This window comes from Eptesicus fuscus, chromosome 18 (genome assembly GCF_027574615.1).
Source record: "Eptesicus fuscus isolate TK198812 chromosome 18, DD_ASM_mEF_20220401, whole genome shotgun sequence".
Classification (NCBI taxonomy): Eukaryota; Metazoa; Chordata; class Mammalia; order Chiroptera; family Vespertilionidae; genus Eptesicus; species Eptesicus fuscus.
The window spans coordinates 13,304,590-13,327,240 of NC_072490.1; the positions used below are offsets into that span (position 1 = coordinate 13,304,590).

General features: G+C 44.1%; 1 protein-coding gene across 4 annotated transcripts in view; it reads left to right on the forward strand.

The window, feature by feature from the left end:
• The window catches only part of OSBPL10 (oxysterol binding protein like 10), a 266,667-nt gene that overhangs the window by 63,576 nt on the left and 180,440 nt on the right, over positions 1-22,651 (forward strand). The window contains exon 1 of one of the 4 annotated variants that reach the window (XM_054729778.1): positions 1,957-2,054. The exons of the other annotated variants lie outside the window; for them this stretch is intronic. Coding sequence (XP_054585753.1) covers positions 1,972-2,054 — 83 coding nt within the window. The 5' untranslated portion in view covers positions 1,957-1,971. Of the gene's footprint in view, positions 1-1,956; positions 2,055-22,651 lie in introns of those variants that run through there. 4 annotated transcript variants of the gene reach the window in all.

The following is a 22,651-nucleotide window of genomic DNA, read 5'->3' on the forward strand; positions in this document are numbered from 1 at the left end:
AAATTTGAAGTCTAACATACATTTGGAAAAGAACACAATTCCTCAGCGTACATAGTTCAGTGACCCTTCATAAGTGGAACACACCAAATCAAGAAACAGCAGCCACCCGCCTCCCCACCCCTCATTTCCCCCACAGGGTTTCCACTATTCTGACTTCCCGTACTGTAGATTAGCCCGGCCTCTTTTTGAATTTCATAACGTACAGTACGTGATCTTTTGTATCTGGCTTCTTTCTCTTAATGTTATGTGTGTGAGCCCCACCCGTGTTGCTGGGTTAGAGTTGTGGTCTGTCTGTTTCCACTGCGGCTCCTTATCTCATTGTGTGAATACACTACATTTGCATCTATTGTAGGTGGAGTTCTTTGGAGTTTTTGGCCCTAGGAATAGTGCTGCCATGTGTTTTAGAGCACAGATGTATGCATTTCTGTGGGTGTCTGCTTAGAAGTGGAAATACTGGGTTAGAGTGTTTGCAGATGTCCAGCGCATTAGATTCTGCCCGAGCATTTCCCAAAGTGTTTGTATCTGTTCATAATCCCACCAGAAGTGTCTGAGAGTCCCGGTGCGCCACATCCTCATCCGCTCTTGATATTGTCTCTTGGCTTCGTTTTAGGCAATGGGGTGGGTGGTTTCTCACTGTGGTTTTAATTTGCCTTTCTCTGATGACCAGTGAAGTTTAACATCTGTTTGTGTGTTTGTTGGTCATTTAGATGTTACATTTTGTGAGGTGCTGTTTAAATCCTTTGCCCATTTATACGTTGGGGTATCTGCTGTTATTGATTTGTGAAAGTTCTTTACAGGTATATTCTGAATAGGAGTCCATTGATGGATATATGGACACAGGCACAATGGGCGTTACATATAGAGAGAAAGCAGGTATCTTCATTCACTCTGTAGTTTGCCACTTCACCTCTTACCACGTGTCTTACTAAACACAAATTCTTAATTTTAATGGAGTCACATTTTTCATTTTTTCCCCCTTTATGACTGGTTCTTTTTGAGTCATGTTTAGGAAATCTTTGCCTACCCCATGGTAATCAGGATATTTTCTTTTAAGAAAACAACAAACACCCTTTTATTGATTTGAATATTTCTTAGAAGTTTGATTTGATATTGGGGGGAATGTAAACTGTTGGCAGAAGCAACACTGGATTTAAGGCTTGCAGTCTGTATTAGTTTCCTATAGCCAATTAAAAAATACATATTTTTGTTGATTTCAGAGAGGAGGGGAGAGGGAGAGAGAGATAGAAACATCATTGATGAGGGAGAATCATTGATTGACTGCCTCCTGTATGCCCCACACTGGGGATCAAGGCCGGAACCCATCATGTGTCCTGACCAGGAATCAAATCTGTTTCATAGGTCGATGCTCTACCGCTGAGCCACGCCAGCCAGGCAGTTTCCTATGGCTTTTATAACAAATGGCCACAAATTTGGTTGCTTACTAAGATAGACATTTGTTTTCTCATGGTTTTGGAGGCCAGAAATCTGGAATCAGATTCACTGGGCCGAAATCAAGGTGTTGGCAGGACCGCTCTCCCACCTGATACTCAGTTTCTTGCTTCTTCCAGCTTCTGGTGGCCGCTGGCATTCCTTGGCTGGTGACTGCATCACTTCAGGTTCTGCCTCTGTCTTCACATTGCTTTCTCCTCTCTGTGTCACATTTGCCTCTTTCTCCCTCTTGGAAGGACTCCTGTGGTGGACTCCCCGATAATCCAGGATAATCTCCCCAGCTCAATAATCTCACCTGCCATATGCTAACATATTTGCCATATAAGGTAACATTCACATGTCCTAGGGATTAGGATATGGACATTTGGGGGTTTAGGAATATGCCATTCACAGCCTGCCACTCAGTCATAGTTTTAAGTCATAGTTTAAGCTCTCTGTCTCCCTTCCCCATCACCTTTCCCACCATTCTCTGGTTGCCATGGTGACAGCCATCTCTGTTGTGGAAGGGCTGCGGTTGCTGTCATGACTGTAACTGGGCTTGTTAGGAAGGGTTGGTGGAGTCATCCATCTGTGTCCACTAGACACACCACTTGGGCAAATGTAAGGTAGGTAATATTGTGAGGGGAATTGTTTCTAATGCCAGTAAGGACATCTAATTTCCCTTAACGGGCAAATCAGAGTTTCTTTGGGATTTCATTAAAGACTGTAGAGGAATCAGCTTTGGAACTATACGTGTTTTAATCTGCTTTCCATTTTATCATCATTAGCCTGAAGACTTTTTAAAAAGGTATAATTAGCATACAATAAAATGCACAGGTTTTAGGTACTCTTTTAAAAAATATTTTTATTGATTTCAGAGAGGAAAGGAGAGGGAGAGAGATAGAAACATCAGTGATGATCAGCTGCCTCCTGCACTAGGGCTTGAAATTATTGATCAGCTGCCTCCCGCAACCCGGGCTTGTGCCCCGACTGGGAATGGAACCGTGACCTCCTGGTTCATAGGTTGATGCTCAACCACTGAGCCACACTGGCTGAGCTTAGGCACTCTTTTTGATGGGTTTGGACAGTCGTTTATACCATGTAACCACTGCTCTGAAGGTACAGAACATTTCTACCTCCTTTGCCCCAAAGTTTCTTCCAGTCACATCCCCTTCTCCTGCAGTCTGTTTCTGATTTTATCACTATGAATTAATTTGGAGTGTTCTTGAGTTTCATATAGATGGAACCATATAGGGTATCCTTTTTGGAATCTGGTTTGTTTAGCCTAGATAATGTCTGAGAATTGCCCATGTCGCTGCACCTACCGGTAGTTTATAAATTGTTTCTTTTTGCTGTTGAGTAGTAGTATATTCTGTGGATATACCCAGTTAGTTTATCTGTATTATTATCAGTTTGTTTAACTCTGCCTATTTGGGATGTTTCTAGTTTTTGCTATTACAAATAAAGCCGTTGTTCGTGTACGGGTCTTTAAGTGGATATATGCTTTCATTTCTCTGGGTTAAACACCTAGGATTGGAATCTCGGGGTCATGGGATCGGTGCACGTAGAAATTCCCAAAGTGTTTCCCGAGTGGCGGGACCATTTCACGGTCCCACCAGCAGTGTGTAAGCAAATGGGCTGCTCCCCATCCCAGCCAGCCTCTGTGTTGCTACCGGGGAGAGCTTTTGGACAGCGGGGACTGCCTCTTTCTCCTGGGAGGCACATTGCTTCCGGGAGGGGCAGTCTGTGGGGGCACAGGCTCCAGCTTTGCCGCTTGTTGGCTGCATGACCTTGGGCAAGTCACTTCACTCTGTGGGCCCGGTTCTTCATCTGTAGAATGACACTAACCTTGCAGTGCTGTGAGGCTGCTTACAGCCACCAGGCCCAGCACAGGCTTGGCGCACAGTAGGTCCTCAGCAGAAGTTGGGAGTCTGGTATTTTAGACAAGACCACTGGGTGACTCCGTGGAACCTAGGGCACAAGTCGGTGGTCATTTTATTTATTTATTTATTTTATTTTTTTTAAAAAATAATATTTTATTGATTTTTTCACAGAGAGGAAGGGAAAGGGATAGAGAGTTAGAAACATCGATGAGAGAGAAACATCCATCAGCTGCCTCCTGCACCCTCCCCACTGGGGATGTGCCCGCAACCAAGGTACATGCCCTTGACTGGAATCAAACCTGGGACCTTTCAGTCCGCAGGCCGACGCTCTATCCACTGAGCCAAACCAGTCAGGGCTCGGTGGTCGTTGTATAGACCCAGCCTTAGCAAATATGCAGGGGTTTCCTGGTCTTTCCTCCCACTGCATGGGGACCCAGGCGTGTAGTTATTTGATTTGCAGAGTGGAAGACTGTCTCCATTCGCTGCTTAGCCTGTGCTTCTCAGTCTGCTCAAGTGCTCAGTCGTTTGAGAACTCTGGGGAGAAAGAGGAGACGCTGGCCTTTGTGTCCCGAGAGGAGGATTGGAATGATCTCCACGGAAATGTGGGAGGCATTCTCAGCTCTGCCCGGCTCCTGACTGATGCGATTTGGGGCCAGGCCAAGACAGAATTAAAAAGAAAACCATCCAGAATTTGATTTTTGATAACTCAGACTGGATCAAATATGGTCACGGCCCAGAAGGAAAGTGCTTTAATTGTCTCTCAGGCAATGATAGCAATAATGATAAAATTAGGAAACCGTATACAGTCTTGTGGCAAGCCTCTTTTTGGAAGGTCAAAGAAGGCGTTTGAGCCATGAATAACTTTTTCATGTTGTGCTGCAGTTTTTAGAGGACTATTTATGTTTTTATGTGGTTTGGTCCCTTTCCATAAATATTTTGATGAGAATATAACAAGTTGAAAGGCGCCCAATATCAGTTTTTTTTTTTTTTTAAATTTTTATCCTTGCCCAAGGATATGTTTATTGATTTTAGAGAAAGAGGAAGGGAGAGAGAGAGAGAGAGAAGAAAGAGAAACATCGATCCCTTGCCTCCTGCATGTGCCCCTACCGGGGATCGAACCTTTTGGTATCCGGACAAAGACTCAACCAACCAAGCCACCCAGCCAGGGGGCAAGGTGTCCCCCCATCAGTTTTTAAAAAATACATTTTTATTGATTTCAGAGACGAAGGGAGAGAGAGAAAAAACCCAAACATCAATGATGAGAGAGAATCATTAATCGCCTGCTTCCTGCATGCCCCTCACTGGGGATAGAGCCTGAAGAAACCCGGGCATGTGCCTTAACCTGGAATCAAACCGTGACTTCCTGGTTCTTAGGTCGACACTCAACCACTGAGCCACACTGGCCAGGCCCCATCAGTTGTTAACAACTCTTTTCCTAAAACTCATATGCTAAGTGTTTCTCTGCAGTGCAGGTCATGTGACCAGTGGCCAACGATAAGAGGCTGGTATGGGAGATTGGGAAGCCCCCTAGGAAGTAATGGAATTCAGGTTCTCCCTCTGTGTGGTGGAACCCAGGGGCGAGGGGAGGGGGCTCTGCCCGGGCCCCTTGTTCAGGGGAGTTGAGTATATTATGTGACAGATACAAATGACCCCCCACTCAGCTCTGTAGAGGCCACTCCATCAGAGCCTTGGTGGGCTGCTCACAACGCAGGGGAAACCACCACGACAGTGTTCCTGGGTCGTTTGGTTGCTGACAGAATCTTGGCAGAACTGGGGAACTTTCCGGGCCCTGAGGGAGCTGGCAGCCTCAGCCCCAGACACACTCCTCTTTGCACGTCGTTAGGCCTGGTGGGATGCTCACACCCCACCTATTTGTGAGCTGCTTTTGTGTAGCTGGCAAATGCGGCATGAGAGGCAGGAGGCACATCACATGGAGAAAAAGCTCGGGCTCTGCTATGAGGGGCTGACCACCTAAAACAGGGTGAGCGACCTTTTCCTGGAAAGGGCCAGAGAGTTAACATTATAGGCTTTGTGGGCTATAGTCTCTGTGGTAACGACTCACCTCTCCCGATGTAAACAAGTGGGTGTGTCTGTGTTCCAATAAAACTTTATTTACAAAAACAGGCGGTGGGCTGGATTTCGTCTGTGGGCTGTCGTTTGACCATCCCTGGTCTAAAATCACATCCAGACGTCTCAATCAGTAGTCAGGCAGCCTAGAGTAGTTGCTAAGAACACAGATCCTGCAGTCCAATGGCTATGCAATTTACTACGTGCGTGACCTTGCACAGCTATTTAACCTCTCTGAACCTCAGTTTCTTTATCTGTAAAATGGGGGTAATGTAGTGTCTGTGTCATAGGATTGTTGGGATCAACTAAGATGGGTATAAAGGGCTTAGGACAGCGACTGGCATATAGAAAGCATTTATTAGATGCAAGCTGCGGTTATGATAAGGGCGGGGGGGGGGGGTGAGTGCTACGGTAGAGGCGGCACCTGAGAATGATGAGAACACTAACTCTATGTGGGGGCAGGGAAAGGAGGAGGTTAGTTTGGTATGGCTGGAATGCAGGTGGTGTGTGGAGTGTGACCAGAGATGACACTGTACAAGGTAGATCAGGCTGTAAAAGGCGACTTTAGGAAGGTCCCCTTAAGACACTGAGACCACAGATCATAAGATGTCAGTGTTATCAGAAGGGGAAGGAATACATTTTCGGGTCCAGGAAGCATCAGGCACTTTACATATGTTATCCATTTTAATCCTTAAAATGAGATGGGAGGTGTTGCAGGCCTATCTACTTCCCCTTCTAATATAGTCACAGGACCCAGTTTTTTAGCTGGACACGGGGTTGCCCTAGATAAAACTATGTGTGCACTCCTCCCTCTTACAGCTAGGGATTGCCGTGTGCTTATATCCTGGGTATAAACAGATTTGTCACATAGTGGTTTCCCGGAACCTTCTTTATACCATTTCTTCTTTGGTCTTGCCTCTTGGAATACTAGACATATGGCCCAAACTGGAATACAGACATGATGGCTGGAATTCCAGCAGCCACTCTGAGCCTTGAGGTGACTGGGATAAAGGCCATCAAGACACAAGAAACCTGGAAACCTGGCGTCTGAGGACTCTGTTGAACAGAGCCACCTCACAAATCCTGGGCTGCCAACCTCTGGCATATCCCATGATGGGGGGTAGTAGGCCTCTTTTTAAAGCCACGTATTCATAACCAAATCGAACCCTAACTGCTGCAGGTAGAATCTCAATTTTACAGATGAAGAAGCAGGCAGAGAGTGACATAAGCTGCACAGTTAGCAAGTGGCACAGCCAGGATTTGTCTGACTCCAAAGCATGTTTTCTTCCCCCTACTCTGGAAAAAACACGGAGATTTTCTATCCCCTCCTTTTATAGAAGAGATCACGGAGGGTTTGGCCTCAGGGTAAGGCAGTAGCAGCTCATTCCAGGGCAAGATAATCATTATTCTGTTTATCTCTCACTCCCTCTTCCCTGTGGCCTTCTCCAAGAAAGGCCCTGTGTTTTAATTAGTGACTTTGCAGACGGGAAAAATCTTTCTGTGAGTAGTTGATGTCTGGTGTTTTTTTCCTGGTCAGAAGCCATGGTTGTTTTAGGACTGTGTTTAGAGCTTGGACAGCCTTGCTTCTTTCCACCTGGAGCTGGTCCTTAGTAATATTAGACTTTCCTTGCCTGTATCGTCCTTTTTTCACTTGGGCTTGTGGGGCTGGGAGAGGGGGCTCTTCGGCCCTGTGACTATCTGTGAGCACCGACAGCAGATGAATCTTGATCTATATGGAGGCCTCCTAACTCATTAAGCTCAGTGTGTGGACTTCGGCCACATGTTTTGAATGCCCTTTGCTTTGGGGATTCTCGTGTATCTGAGTTTCACCCTATTACTCATGCCATAAAAATGGGCTCCCCGGCCCTGTTGGCTAACTGCACAGCATAGAACTTTTCTGTGTGCATATTCCAACTGACTCATGTAGTGCATTGGCCCCTGAGAAGGTGAACAGGACAAAAGCCAGTTTGTGCTGGTAAGCGCTGTTGAGAGAGTATTGTTGTCCATTTATTGTATAGCATTTCACGTTTATGTTACTCTTTGTACTAGCAAAATCCTTTGTGGTAATTTTTATTAGTCTGGCTAACGTGTGCCTTTTTCTTTTTACGAGAAGTCTGCAGATGATAGCTTGGCCCAAAGTGTGTTGTAACACTACTACAGTCACTTCGTTAATTCGGAGTTTCTGTTATTGAAATTTTTCTGTCAAATATCCGTTTCCGTGATTATTTTGGAGTCATTTGGAACTCAGGAAAATAGTATTAAAAGCCAAAAGTCCACACCTTTTTTTTCTCATTTTGAATAGCAATATATATATACATACATATATATATATATATATTTTATGGGGTAGACTTGGGATATTTGTGTGTGAGCCTGGCCTGTGTGGTTCAGTGGTTGAGCGTTGACCTATGAACCAGGAGGTCACGGTTTGATTCCCAGTCAGGGCACATGCCCAGGTTTCGGGCTCGATCCCCGGTGTGGGGCGTGCAGGAGGCAGCTGATCGATGATTCTCTCTCATCATTGATGTTTCTCTCTCTCTCTCCCTCGTCCTCCCTCTCTGAAATTAATAAAAATATGTTTTTAAAAAATGATTCTTCAGAAAATCTTTGTCTCAGAGGAAGAGGACTAAAGGTGTGTCTGTGCAGTGAAGTTTAACCCTTTGCACTCGCTTGCTTTTTTCTCAGTTCCTTTATTCTAATGCTAACCCTGTCGAGTCACACTCGACATCAGAGTGCAAAAGGTTAAGTCTGGAAGAAATAGTGATTTTGAACAAAAGCAAAGCGTGACCTAACCTGGAAAAGACTAAACTGCAATTATTCACGTCATGGAATTGTCTGAATTTCTGTTTATCTAAGGCTTGCTTCCTTTTCCTTTCCAGAATTGTAGCAGTTACTGGTATTTTTAGTGTTTTTTGATTTGTTTGTTTCCTTATTTATTTTTCCTTTGTTTCTTAGTTTGAAACTCTAAATTCCTTTTTAGCATCACATACACAATGTGCATTTTGTAAAAACTAAATGCAACTCGCGATCTGATATTTTCTTTTCCTATAAATGACATTATTATGACAATTGGAAAATTTGTGTAAGTTCTATAGATAATAGTACTGTACTCATGTTAATTAATTTGATTTTAATATTTGTGCACTGAAGTATTTAGGGGTGATGGGCATTATGTTGGCAACTTACTCTAAAATGGTTCAAGAAAAATATTTATAGAGAGAAGAAGAGAAAATGATAAAGCAACTGTGGTAAAATGTTACTAGTTCTTTAGTGATAAACACTTCTTTGTAGTATTCTTGTAAGTTCTCTGTAAATTTGAAATTATATTAAACAGTTAAAGAAATTGACTTATTTTAAAAAATGGCTATGGGGCACGCAATATATACTTCCTGGCTGAATGTGTGGAAAAATGATCCTTAGACAATTCTAGATATTAACTGTGATAAAATTGATTGAATTTGTTAGTGCCTATGAGCACCTGTCCATTAAACTAGGGAAAGCCGGCATATTTGCAGCTTATGAAAAACAAAGATCATTAAACCAAAGGCTTGGGAGATTTGTGTGTTTATCCCATCCCTGTTTAGTTGTTTCATTTTATATGAGTGTTGACTGGTTGTTTTTTTTCATCTGTAAATGGGATGAAATGGGAAATATGTTGCTTGTTTCCCCTTATTCTAACACAAAAAAAATGTGAATGGATTGTTAATAAGCACCTTAAAAATTTATTTTTAATTTTTGTATCTTCACCTGAAGATACGTTTTTATTAGTTTTAGAGAAAGAGGAGAGAGAGAGAGAGAGAGAGAGAGAGAGAGAGAGAGAGAAACATTGATGTGAGAGAGAAACATCCAGCGTTTGCCTCCCATACTCACCCCAACTGGGGATCGAACCTACAACCTAGTTATGTGCCCTATCTGGGACTCAAACTCGAAACCTTTTGGTGTGTGGAACAACACTCCAACCAACTGAGCTACCTGGCCAGGACAATACGCATTTTTAGACCTCCAACTTTATTATGTATTCCATTATCTGGAATTGTGGTAACATACGTTTTAAAATTGCTTGTAAAACATTTGTTGATTTGTAGACTGCAGTATTCAGGGATACATGGGGCATTATGTTGGCAACCTATTCTCAACTGGTTCATGAAAAATGTATGTACACATATAGAGGAAGAGAAAATGAAAAAGCAGCGATGGTAAAATGTTAATAGTTCTTTAGTAATACAAAGCTCTTTGTAGTGTTCTTGTAAGTTCTGTGTAAATTTGAAATCATATTAAAATGTTAACAAAAAATTTTTGGCTTATTTTAAAAAATGGCTCCGGGGTGCAATATATACTTCCTGGCTGACTGTAGTCTATATTTAATAAAAATAGCCATTTGCCGTAGCTCTGGTCTTCTATGGAGACCACTGAGGCATCACTCTGAAGAGCACAAAGGGACTGTGTCTCGGGAAGGCCCGTGTGATGGTGGGCCAGTCCCCAAGAGCAGCCTTGGAGGTCTTGCACGGACAGGGCTGTAGATGAAGACTTGGGGACCGGAGGCCCGTTCAGGTATTTGCCTCAATGTCAAGCTGGCAGATGTTCGTCATTGAACCATAGTTGCTTGTTGGAGTCTAAGGTTGATGGGGCTGTCTCCTGCGGGAGAAGATCTGTGCTGTCAGCATTTCCACCATTTAGGAGGCATTTTGCTCTTTCTATTTTAAAAAACTGAGTTCCATTTGTCACTTCCTTTTTTAAATATAATTTCATTGATTTCAGAGAGGAAGGGAAAGGGAGAGAGAGATAGAAACAGCAATGATGAGAGAGAATCATTGATCAGCTGCCTCCTGTACACCCCCTACTGGGGATTGAGCCAGCAACCTGGGCCTGTGCCCTGACCAGGAATCTATCTGTGACCTCCTGGTTCGTAGGTCAACGCTCAACCACTGAGCAACACTGGCCGGGCCCATTTGTCACTTCTTTTTGCTCTGATACATCAGATGTATGCCCTTCGTGGAGCCCCAGCAGTGCGCTTCCACCCTGACCAGGTGGGGCCAGCACCAGGACTTCCTTCCTGGGAGGGACTACAGGAGAGCTTCTCCGAAAGGACCAGATGTCCCCTTCTTGTTTACAGCCACATGTTTTGAATGCCCTTTGCTTTGGGGATTCTCGTGTATCTGAGTTTCACCCTATTACTCATGCCATAGGTGGTAAGAACTCCTAAACCTGACCCTGATAACCTCTTCGTTGTGGCCTGGGATTTTCAATAAGAGAAAGCAAAGAGCAGAGCTAGGAGACCTCAGGCTTTCAGAGATTTGGGGAAGGGCCACCCTAGTTTCCCAAGGTGATGGGGTTTTTCTTCCCTTCCCGTCCCTGGTTGGGCTGGCACTGCCATCTGCAATCACTGCCTGGTAGGACAGTGTGCTGAGGGCGGCAAAGGAGGCTTGCCCTCCTCGGTGAGCAGAAATGCAAGACTTTCACACTGGGCTCCACTTACGTGGACACGTTGCTTAACCTCTCTTTGCCTTAGTTTCTTCATTTGTAAAATGAGGCTGGTGAGAATGTGTACCTGGGAGGGTTGCTGTGAGGATTAAATTAAGTTAATATTTATAAAGTGCAAGGGCCAGTGTGTGGCACGTTGTATGCACGACCGAATGTGAAGAAGTAAAATAAAAACGGAGCGCGTTGAGCTTTCTGCATTTCTATCTAGAGCTGGAAAGATGTTTCTTGCCTCGAGTTTTGGTCTCAGGTCACCTCACAGAGCATGTTATTTATGCCAGGAAGCATACCTTAACGCTTTGTGATATGTGTAGTGAAATGTGTTTTTATTACTTATTTAAAAAAAAAAAATCGATATTTTCTCCCATTTTATAAATTGCCTCTCCATGCTGTTGATTGTGTCCTTTGGCACAAAAGTTTTAAAATTTGATGCAGTTTCATTTGTCTGTTTTTGCTCTTGTTGCCTATGCTTTCTGGTCTCATATCCAAGAAATTGCCAAGTTCAATGTCATGAAGCTTTTCTCCTATGTTTTCTTCTAGGAGTTTTATAGTTTTAGGTCTTACATTAAATATTTAATCTATCTGGAGTTAATTTTTTTAATATGGTGTAAGATAAGGGGTCAGCTTCATTTTTTTTCCATATGGACACCCAGTTTTCCCAACAGCATTTGTTGAAGGAACTTTCCTTTTTTCACTGAGTGTTTTTAGGACCCTTGTCAAAGATCATTTGACCATATACATGACCATATACCATATTGGCTTTGTATTCTATTTCATTGGGCTACTTGTCTGTCTTTTTGCCGGTACCACACTGTTTTGATTATTGTAGCTTTGTAATATGTCTCAAAATCAGGACCTAACCCAGCTGAGGGTCCTGGACTGAACTGGGGTCTGGTCTCCTCTCATGAAGGTAACATCTTGCTCTCTCTCCCCGTCCTCCTACCCCCTCTCCCCCCCACATTGTGAATGACCTTATACCATGCATTCTAAATAGGGTAATAAAAAATTGGTTCCTGGGGTGGTGGTGAAATATCTTACTCTTTTTATGTATAAAGCACAGATAGAGGTATGAATGGATGTACAGTCTATCTCTTTTATTAATTTCAATTGGGAGGGGATTGATTAGGGAAAGAATTGTCTAAAAATGCTCCTTAGGGGACTGAGAGAGGTGCTGAGCAGAAGGACTTCTAGGACTTGAACCATTTCTAATCGAGAGGGGGTGGAAAGTGATGCCACTGAATTTTATTACAAGGAAATATTTTTATCCAGAATTTTTAGTGACGGCAACAAAAAGGAAGTAGAACTAAGTCACATCATGCAGAAGACAGGTTAAATGTGAGGCCGTCACTCCAGTCCGAGAGCTTAAGTAATGTCGGAAGGAGTTTTAAAATAATGAGGATTTTTAGGAAAAGTCCTGTGAAACACGGGAGTAAGACGGGTCTCCTCGGGTCCTGTCAGTCCACGTGGTGGTTGAGGAGGGAGCCTTCAAGTCGGTGTTTTAGAACCTGGACAACACCTCTTCTCCCATCATTTGGCCCATTGGCCACATTTGAGTGTGGCGTGTATATTGGGTAATACTACTGAATCAATGTTAAACGGCCAGAAACGGATAATGGGACGGTGGTTATATAAGAGGATGGCCTTGTTCTTGGAAAATGCATCATGACATATTTAAGGGATAAAAGGAGATGTCTGCGACTCACAGATGGTTCCAGAAAAAACTTTATATAAGGAGAGAGGGAGAAGGAGTAGGAAGCGGAGGAGGAGGGAGCTGGATGGATGTGGATGGAGGGGAGGAGGAAGGAGGGAGAGATAGCCCAGCACATGATAAAGTAGATGTGCCAAAGCAGCAGTAATTGTTGCATCTGGGTGAAGGGCAACACAGGAGTCCTTTGTGATGTTCTTGCAACGCTTCTGTAAGTTTGAATCATTTCAAAGTGCAAAGGAAAACAACAACAAGAAGAGGGAAATGAGAAAACACCCGGCTCCTTGAGAAACACAGGTCACATCGTGTCCTGCAATGTTATTTGAACTTGCGATTAGGGTGACCGAAAGCAGGCCATTATGTTGCAAGATCCAGGAAAGCAGGTGTTAGACCCAAGCCTGGCACAGTGCCTGGCACATAGTAGACACTCAGTAAATATTTGAAGGAATGAAATCAGAGCAGCAGTAACGTTGGCGTCAGCTTTTCCCACGGCGCGAGTGCCTTGCACCTGGCGGGTCTGGATGCGTTTCCCCAGACACGCCTTTCTGGGCCTCTGTGGACGTCCTGAAAGCCACCTGGTGGAAGAGTTTTGTCGCGGGGACCTCGCATTACCGTGTGTGCGATGGAAGAGACTGATACCCTAATTTTAGACTTCTTGCTTATAAAGACACCGTGAGGGAACAGGCAGAGCATTTGTGACATTTCTCCTGTCTTGGTTCTTATTTAAAAACTAAGAAATCTCCCCTCAAAAAAGTGTCTAGGTAGAAAGAAGCAAAAGTTACTTTTATTATGGTAAAATGTACATAACATAAAATTGACTCTTTTAACCATTTTCAAGTGTACAGTTCAGGGGCATCGAGTACATTCCCATTCTTGGGAAACCATCACCACCATCCATCTTTAGAACTTTGTCAGCATCCCAAGCTGAAATGCTGTACCCATTAAGGAATAACTTTTTTTTTTCTTGTAAAAAAATTGATTTTAGAGAGGAAGGGAGAGGGAAAGAGAGACAGAAACATCAATGATGAGAGAGAATCATTGATCGGCCGCCTTCCCCATAACCCCCTCCACTGTGGTGACTTCCATTGGGGATCCCCATTAAAGAGTAACTTCTATTTTTACTTGCTTAGAAAACCATTTACTCTACAGAATTATAGTCATTATCTTTAGTAATAGTAGGCTCCAGGACCCCGAATTTCAAATTGCTGGCACCCAAATTAGAGAACTTTAATTAATTATCTTGAAACGGAACACTTAGAAACTTAACAGGAACACCTACTGTTAGTTTATACAAATTAACTTTTCCTGAAGATTATAACTTAAACACTGTAATATGTGCTATTTATTTATTTTTAAATATTTTTATTGATTTCAGAGAGGAAGGTAGAGAGAGAGAGAGAGAGAGAGAGAGAGAGAGAGTGAGAGATAGAAACATCAGTGATAGAGAATCATTGATCAGCTGCCTCCTGCACGCCCCCTACTAGGGATCGAGCCCATAACCTGGGCATGTGCCCTGACCGGGAATCGAACCAGTGACCTCCTGGTTCATAGGCCAATGCTCAACCACTGAGCCACGCCAGCCGGGCAGTATGTGCTATTTAAAATGAAATGTAAGAGCTCTTAAGGCTTTCTAAAAACTTCTTAAAATTAACTTTGTGGAGGCATAATGAACAGCCAAATGTACCTGTTTTCAGCATAGAGTGTGATGACTTTTGTGTCTTTTTTTATTACATACAAATACAATTGCCTCTTTTTTTTTGGGGGGGGGGATGTTATTCTCTGTTTAAATGACTTATTTTTTTCTAGTTATAAATATGTCATTTCATGAAAACTTGGAAAATTCAGAAAACACTAAGAGAAAACAAAGGACATCCAAAACTGCTGAGTTCCCCCAAAACATTATTAGTTTTCTCTCTCTTTAAAAATAGACTATGTTTTTTTAGAGCAGTTTAGGCTCCCAGCAAAATTGAGCAGAACTATAGAGTTCCCACATAACCCCTCCCCTCCCCCCAGCCTCTTTTATTACATTGTAAGTTATAAAAATAGCACCTGCCTGCTCAAATAAAAATCAGAGATGCTGGCCTTGGAGCGCTCAGGGTCACTTTTCTCCAGAAGCTTCCCGGGCTCCCTGGCCAGTGCGGATCCTGGCATTTAGGTTCCCCCACACCATCTCATTTGGGGGCCATGACACAGTCATGCCAGGAAGGCAGGCATGGGGGCGTGTTTGCCTAGCAGGTGCTCAGTATTTGCTGGTTGAGCCAACGAATGGATTTGCCCAGAGTCAGAATTTTGCTTTATTACAGATCTGCATTCTTTTGGGGGTGAGCACCACATGTATGTAAAACAGCTCTGGCAACATTAACAGAGGGAGATGCTCAGGGCATTTATAAACCGGGAGGTGGTTTACACCTACTTTAGGCAGCTACATGCACATGCAGGTTGTGTTGCACCTCTTTGTGGGCGAGACTCTTGGACCTAGGGATGTGTTGTCTTTTTGACAGGCGGAATAAGGATTGTAGAGGATGGTTCCTGCAAAGGAGAGCAGGTGGTGAGCAACACAGGGATACTGGGCGCGGGGGGTGGGCAAAGATGACATGTGCCCTTAGCGGGAGCAGTGGGTCACACAGTCTCTTTGTGACAGCTTCCAGGAATCGGGGAGGTTCAGAGATGCTCATGTGGTTTCTGAGCCATGAAAAGGAAGACAGAAGGGGCAAGAGGAACTCCCATCCTTACGTGGGAATAGATGGTGTTAATTTGGGAAGGACCTGTGTTATGTAAACTAGCTGCATACACGATCTTATGCTGTCCGTGGTAGCCTTGCTCTCTCATAGGTCAACTGATGTAGGATTCTGATTTGTTTAATTTTACATCATATTGTTGAACTTGGTGAGTGTAGCTGAGGGTCTGAACGACAAGCCGAGCATGGCTGGTGCCAGCCTGGTTTTACGTGGTACCTCTGGCATCCCAGGCTACAGGTGCGTAAGAGGCTGCTAAGACCCAAAAGCAGGTTGAGGAAGAGACCTCTGAGGCTCCCTATTTGCAGGATCCTTGGGGCTTGAGGTATGTATTGCTGCTCACAGAAGCTTTTTTTGTATGTCATTTTTTGTTAATCCTCACCCAAGCATATTTTTGTCCCCATTGATTTTTTAGAGTGAGTGGGAGGAAGGGGGAGAGACACAGAACTACATTGATGTGAGAGAGACACATCGATTGATTGCCTCCCGAATGCGCCCCAGCTAGGGCTGGGGATTGAGCCTGCAACCGAGATACGTGCCCTCGACTGGAATTGAACCCTCGACACTTCAGTCCATGGGCCACTAAGCAAAACCAGCTAGGGCTGTATGTAATTTCTTTAACATTCAGCACAGAGCTAGTGAAGTTTAAAAACCAGTTTTCTAGTGGAACACATGGGCAACTTCCATGCTTTGCATTGGAGAACACCTGGCTTTAAATAGTAACCCTGCGCAGACATATCACAACTCAGGAATCACCCTGACATTCCAATAGAAAAGAAAAGGATTTTCTTTTATTTTAAAAATGTATTTTTTTAAAATTGATTTCAGAGAGGAAGCAAGAGGGAAAGAGAGAGAGAGAAAACATCAATGATGAGAGAGAATCATTGATCGGCTGCCTCCTGCACGCCTCCTACTGGGGATCAAGCCCACAACCTGGGCATGTGCCCCGATGGGGAATCAAACTGTAACCTCCTGTTTCATAGGTAGACGCTCAACCACTGAGCAACACTGGCTGGGCCTAGATCCCTTTTCTGGAAGCATTTTCCAAAATAAATGAAAGGCCCTCAGATGAACTGGCCCCATCCCATTTCCCAGGTGAGGAAACAGCCCCAAAGAGATGCTGTTTAACTCAAAGTCCTACTCTGAGTTTGCGGCCCAGTTAGAACAAGAAACCCATCTCTGAGATCTTCGGTTCTGGAAAAACTCCAGAGGAGTGATGCTAAATGCGGTCTCCCTGCCCTGTGGTTTTGGTATATTGCAAAGAATGCCCACTGGCTCCTCATTCTCTGGCCGCCGCCCGGAGACTCATTTGGTGTTCTGGTTTATTTATTAGCTGTTTTGAGTGAATGAGACAAACTTCAAAATGAACAGAGAGCTTTCTTGCAGCCCGTGGACCTGTTAACAGAGCGTGTTTGGGAGATCTTATCTCCGAGTCTGACGCTAATTTCCTCTAATATATAGCAAAGAGGACTGGGTTTAGTAGCAGCTTTCAATAGCCAGAGTTGATTTAAAAAAAAAATTATTTTCCACATTACGAATAAAGAACCAGCTGTGAGGACTGATTCTAATCTATCGGTGGAGAACACACTGTCTATGGTGCCGCTGACATAGCAGCTAAGCTCTGAATTCAGGAAGGCACCTAACTGAATTTGATCAGACTGCGTTAAACAGTTGAGACTTCGCTCTGTGGGCTGATGTTTCTCAGCAGTTCTGCAGGGCACAGCATTCACTTGCTTGGGGATAGCTCCAGCCTGGACCTGGGCTTGGCCAGTGCGGCATGTTTGTTTCCCTTGCACACTGCTCCGCTCTCAAGGGACTGCCATTTTTGTACCACAGTTCCTGAAAGTGTCTCTTAGGACCCTGGTCCTCTAGAGATGGTATTTGACCTTTGGGGGGCATTTCCCATGGTGAGTTAATGAGCCCTCACTTTTTAGTTTAGTTCAGTGGTTGGTACACTCTTTCTATACTTATTTTATTTATTTTTACTGATTTCAGAGAGGAAGGGAGAGGAAGAGAGAGAGACATCAGTGATGAGAGAGAATCAACGATTGGCTGCCTCCTGCATGCCCCCCTACTAGGGATCTAGCCTGTAACCTGGGGCATGTGCAGGAATCGAACCAGAACCTCCTGATTCATAGGTCGATGCTCAACCACTGAGCCACCCAGCTGGGCCAAAGAGGGTATTTTTAAAGGACTTGTTGTTGAGGAGCACTCTCGTATTCTGCACTTTTGAGTTTTTTAGTAAAAGAGCTATAATTCGCTCTTAAGCTCTTAAAGTTGCAGTACCCATTGGACTAACTATTGGGAGAAATCAGGCCAGGGCTAAAATAAACTAGGCAATGGCTATTGAGTGCCAAAGTCACACTTTTGCTCTAAGTTAACTTTGTGGTCCCCAGGGTTTCATGGCGGGGTGACAGTTCCTACACCTTTGCCAATGGCCACAAAGGCTAGACCATAACAGATTTAAATTTTTTTTTCTCCCTTCATGGTTGGTGCACACACAATAAACCAAGAAACAAACGACCACACTTCCGTCTCATTCTCTCTGATGTGACTCTAAAGATGTATTTTTCTAAACAGGAGTTTCCAAATATGTATATTCATGAATGGCAAGATATTTATTTATTTATTTACAGTTGTTTCTATTATTGCTCAAATTATTTTGAAGTTCCATTTTTGGAATTGCCTTCAGAATAAGTTACAAGCTGCAGCAGAAGAGAAGTCTGCCCACTTTGTAGTCTTACTTCATTTTTTGCTAAAACGGGTGTTAGGCCAACTCCCTCACCTTGGCCGCTGCCCGTGACTCTGAGCCGCTTTCAGCTGTTTCCATATTTCATAATCATGCTCAGAGCAGATGGATTTGTCTCAACTGAGCTAAAGGTTGTGGGTAATAAAAATAAGCCAGGAGCCTCTGAGGGTATTTCTTTGCAGGGAACACAAGTGTTTATTTTTTTTTGTGTGAAGTGATGATAGTTAAAGAAAGCAGTCATGCCTTTGTATGTCATTAGCCTATCCACCAAGCCAGCATGGCCTTTGAATGAGATCATCCTGACATGAAGTTGGCCTCCAAAGTTGGCCTGCTTTATTCCAATTCCCATCCTAGGGTGTGAGGCAAGGGTCCTTGGAAGGCTCTTACTTAAAAAAAAAAAAAAAAAAAAAAAATATAAATATATAAATATATATATATAATATATTGATTTCAGAGAGGAAGGGAGAGAGAGAGAGAGAGAGAAAACATCAGTGATGAGAGAGAATCATTGATCGGCTGCCTCCTGCAGGCCCCCCACTAGGGATTGAGCCCACAATCCGGGCACGTGCCCTGACGAGGAATTGAACCATGACCTCCTTGTCCATAGGCCAATGCTCTGTCACTGAGCCAGGCCAGCTGGGCGGCCCTCACTTTTATGTGCTCTCTTGTCCTTGTTACCTGGGACATTTGAAAGGTGGTTCTCGGCTTGCTTTTCTGGGAGACCGTGTATATGATAGAAGCTGACAGACTGCGATATGTTCTTCCTACTCCTCTTGTCCTCCCCTCTTCTCCCTCCAGTGTGGACAGTGGGAGGCTTATGTCCTGTACTAGGGAGTTTTATTGTCTAGCAGGAAGTCGTGTAGGCTCATAACTTAGAGGTGGGCTCAGAGCTGTTTAGAAGGCCTGCTGCTTAAGATCTTAGTTGCAGACAGTAGATTCCTTCTAAGCTAAGTAGCAGGGGATTTATTAGAGAGTTCGATAGTATTTCTTGGAGAACAGAGCTTCAATACTACATGTTCAGTAATAACACAGCTTGTCTCCCACCAATTTCCAACCATAATGTGGTTTTCATTCGTTTCTGCTCCAGTACCTGTGACAGTAGAGGCAGAAACTAAAACCTCTACCACAACTGCTCCAAGGAATCAGACACACCTTCCACTGCCTTGCCAGAAGTTCTGACCTCCCAGTGCTTGGCCACTGCTGCCTCCTGTCTTTCAAATCTTCCATGGGTGTGTCTGCTTGGAAGAATCTAGCTTCAAGGAAGTCAGTGAAGGAGTGTTTAGCTTTCTAGCCTCCATAGGCCAGGAAGGTGGGTGGGCTTGCAATCTGTTGGATGGTGCTGAATGAGCCACTTTGCAGTATTTGTGACCAAGGGTATGTGCATAGAGGTGATGGCTAACCCTCTGGTGGGCTCATTCTTGCAGTGAAAAGAACACAGGATAGAGCACCGAGTGTAGGAGACTCATGAGGGCTTTTGTAAGAACTAAGTGACTGGCATTCATTGTAGCTGTCAGTGCTATTACCAGGAGGGTGGCTACCCTCCGTGTGAGAGGGAGCATTGCTGTGTACAAGTGGCCGCTGTGCCCATGTTCCTGCCCTTGGCATGATTTTATCTTACTTAGAAGGAAGAAGTGCTGGGCCCATGATGCTTTTCGTTTTCTATGTAGTGATAGAGTTTTGAGGCTGGCAGAACCGCAATTTCAAGTTTCAATTTCCATCCTATGCAACTACAGGTAAGTTACACACCATTCTGAGTTTCAGTGTGCTTATCTAAAAAAAGGTCATACGGCCCTAGCTGGTTTGGCTCAGTGGCTAGAGCGTCGGCCTGTGGACTGAAGGGTCCTGGGCTCGATCCCCAGTGCGGGGCATGCAGGAGGCAGACAATCAATGATTCGCTCTCATCATTGATGTTTCTGTCTCTCTCCCGCTCCCTTCCTCTCTGAAATCAATAAAAACATTTTAAAAAGGTTAAATGCCTGCCTTGCAGGGAGATTGCGATGGTAAAGTCAGATAACATGTGACTGTCTAACATATGCCTCTGATGTAAAGTAGTTGCCCAATAAATTACTACTATATGCTCAACTTTCCCTTTTCCTTCTGTCTCAGCAGTGCCTAAAACACACAGTGGATACAGTAGCCTCTGTGCTTTTTCTTAGTGATTAGCTTACCTTTCACACTCCCTGCATGTTTAACTTTTCCTACTGTTCCATGAATATTTTATTATGAAAAATTTCAAACATACAAGCAAGTTGATATGGGGTGGAGGAGTAATGGTGATGGAAGGAGACTTGACTTGGGGTAGTGAACATACAATACAGTGTTACAGATGATGTGTTGTGGCATTGTACGTCTGAAACCTGGATAATTTTGTTAGTTTTTGTTTACTATGATTAAGAATATGTAAATAAAGTTAGGACTTTACAGCTAAGACATTCTGAATAAGCAGTGCTCGTTTTCCACCCCCGACGGAAGGCACAGGTACTCGAAAGGGTTCTGTAAGAAGAGTTGCACACCAGAGGGGGCTCGTGTGGACTCCAGGATCTTGTGAATTATTTCTGTTTTTGCCCCCTTGGTGTTAACCTTAACAGAATAGCATAGTATTAAAAGCATGTTTTGTGGTGGTTGTTTTTTGTTTTGTTAATCCTCACCGGAGGGTATTTTTTGCACTGGTTTTTAGAGACAGTAGAAGGGAGGGGCGAGAAGGAGAGAAAACATGGATGTGAGAGAGACATCCTGCACATGCCCCAGCTAGGGCCCCAGGAATGAACCCTCAACCCAGGTACGTGCCCTTGATTGGAAATCAAGCCGGTGACCCTTTGGTGCGTGGGCTGATACTCCAACCGCTGAGCCACACCGGCCAGGGCTAAAAAGCATGGGTTTTAAAGTTAATTAAAATCGTGATATTGTCACTTTCACTTAACCGGATGTGTGAATGTTACCCTCTTTCTAAACTTCAGTTTCCTCATTAGTAATAAAATGGGAGTAATAATAAATACTCACCTCACATAATCTAAAAACATTTATTTATTGTTTCCATTTTTGAAAACTGATACTGTCAAAGAATGAATAGAGGAACTAATTATTTTTTCTTTAAAAATATATTTGGTTCACACAAAATATATGCCATTAAGGATTTTATACATATACACATACATTTATTTTTCTTTATCTTTATTATGCTGCCCACTGCTGACAGCTGCTCCATTCACTGATTGAAACAGCTACTACTCTTGACAGGCCCATCTCAGATGTCTGGGAAGCCAACATAAGTAGGATTTCACCCAGAGACCTGCTTTCAAAATATTGCTGACTCTCAGGTTGCTGCTTCAACCCACAGCACCAGTGACAGCTCAGATTTTTCACTGAGAGCAGCTTCCATCTCTGACCCCAAACCGAGTCCGTCCATAGATAGCAACTCAGGTCAAGAAGTTCTCAATTTTAATGTGGCAAGATTGCAACATTTTCATTTGAAAGGTAGCTAGAAATATGTTCTATATTTTTTTACGAATGTTTCACAAGTTACCTTTCTCCATTAAGCCCTTAATTCATCCGGACTTCAGTGTCTGTGGCGTGAGGTAGGTGAAAGGTTAACATCACTGGTGCGCGGGCAGGCTAAATAGCCATCTCAGATGGTGATTAAGTTGAATTTATTTAAGGAAAAGGAGTTGGGCAGGGGGACATCCAAAGGGGAGGGCTACACAGCACTGAGCCAAAGGGTATTGGGTCCATGATGGCAGCAAAACAGTGAAACAAGGAAGGGCATAGAAGAAGCAACAGGAGAGCCTAGGCTGGGCTGCTCTGGCTCACTGAGAAGTCAGAGAAAAGGGGGCCTTGGAGAAGTCAGGGGTTAGCTCGGGACGAGCTGCCACTGCCCATTGCTCCCCTGGTTGCAAGCCTCATGGGGTCCCTTAGAGGTTAGGGGTCCGTGCCTTGGGGGAAGAAGAGAGGGAAGGGAATGCCATGGGTGTGCTCCTTGGAGGGAGAGTGCGCACTAGGCCCTTTGTCCTGAGCATATTTATCTCTCTCTTGCAGGTGTAAGTCTTAGGGGAGGTTGTCAGGGGAGGGTCTCAATAGAATATTCATCAGCTTTCCAGGTGTGCTCTTTCAGGGTTGTGGTCTCCTCTGATTGCTCAGTGCCAGGGCAAGGGGTCATTCGTCAAAGCAGCTGGTCCTGAGGCAGCCAGGGGGTCACTTGTCTGGTTTGCTGCTTTTCTGGGCCTAGAGCTGAAATACAACTGAGGCCTAAATGTTATCTTTAGGGAGGAAAAGGTCGGGGGATGGGGGGCGCTAAACTGTCTGACCAGCGATATGAAAGATCAGGGGTCCAAACCGCATGACCAGTGATATGCTAGGGGAGGAGGATAGGTTACCCTGGGGGCGAGCTCTAGTGTTCCCAGTTTTGCCCCTTTGCTAGGCATCTGGGGCGGTCTACCCTGGTGACTTCCTGTACCTGGCCCATCGTCCTTGCTCTGCTCATGTCTAACAGCAGGATCCTGTATCCTTTTACATTTCCTGTACTGACAGTGTTTTCATGAGAATTTTGAGGAATGTAAGCATCCAGCTCCTTGCACAGTTCTGGGCACATGGAAATTGCTCTGTAAACGTT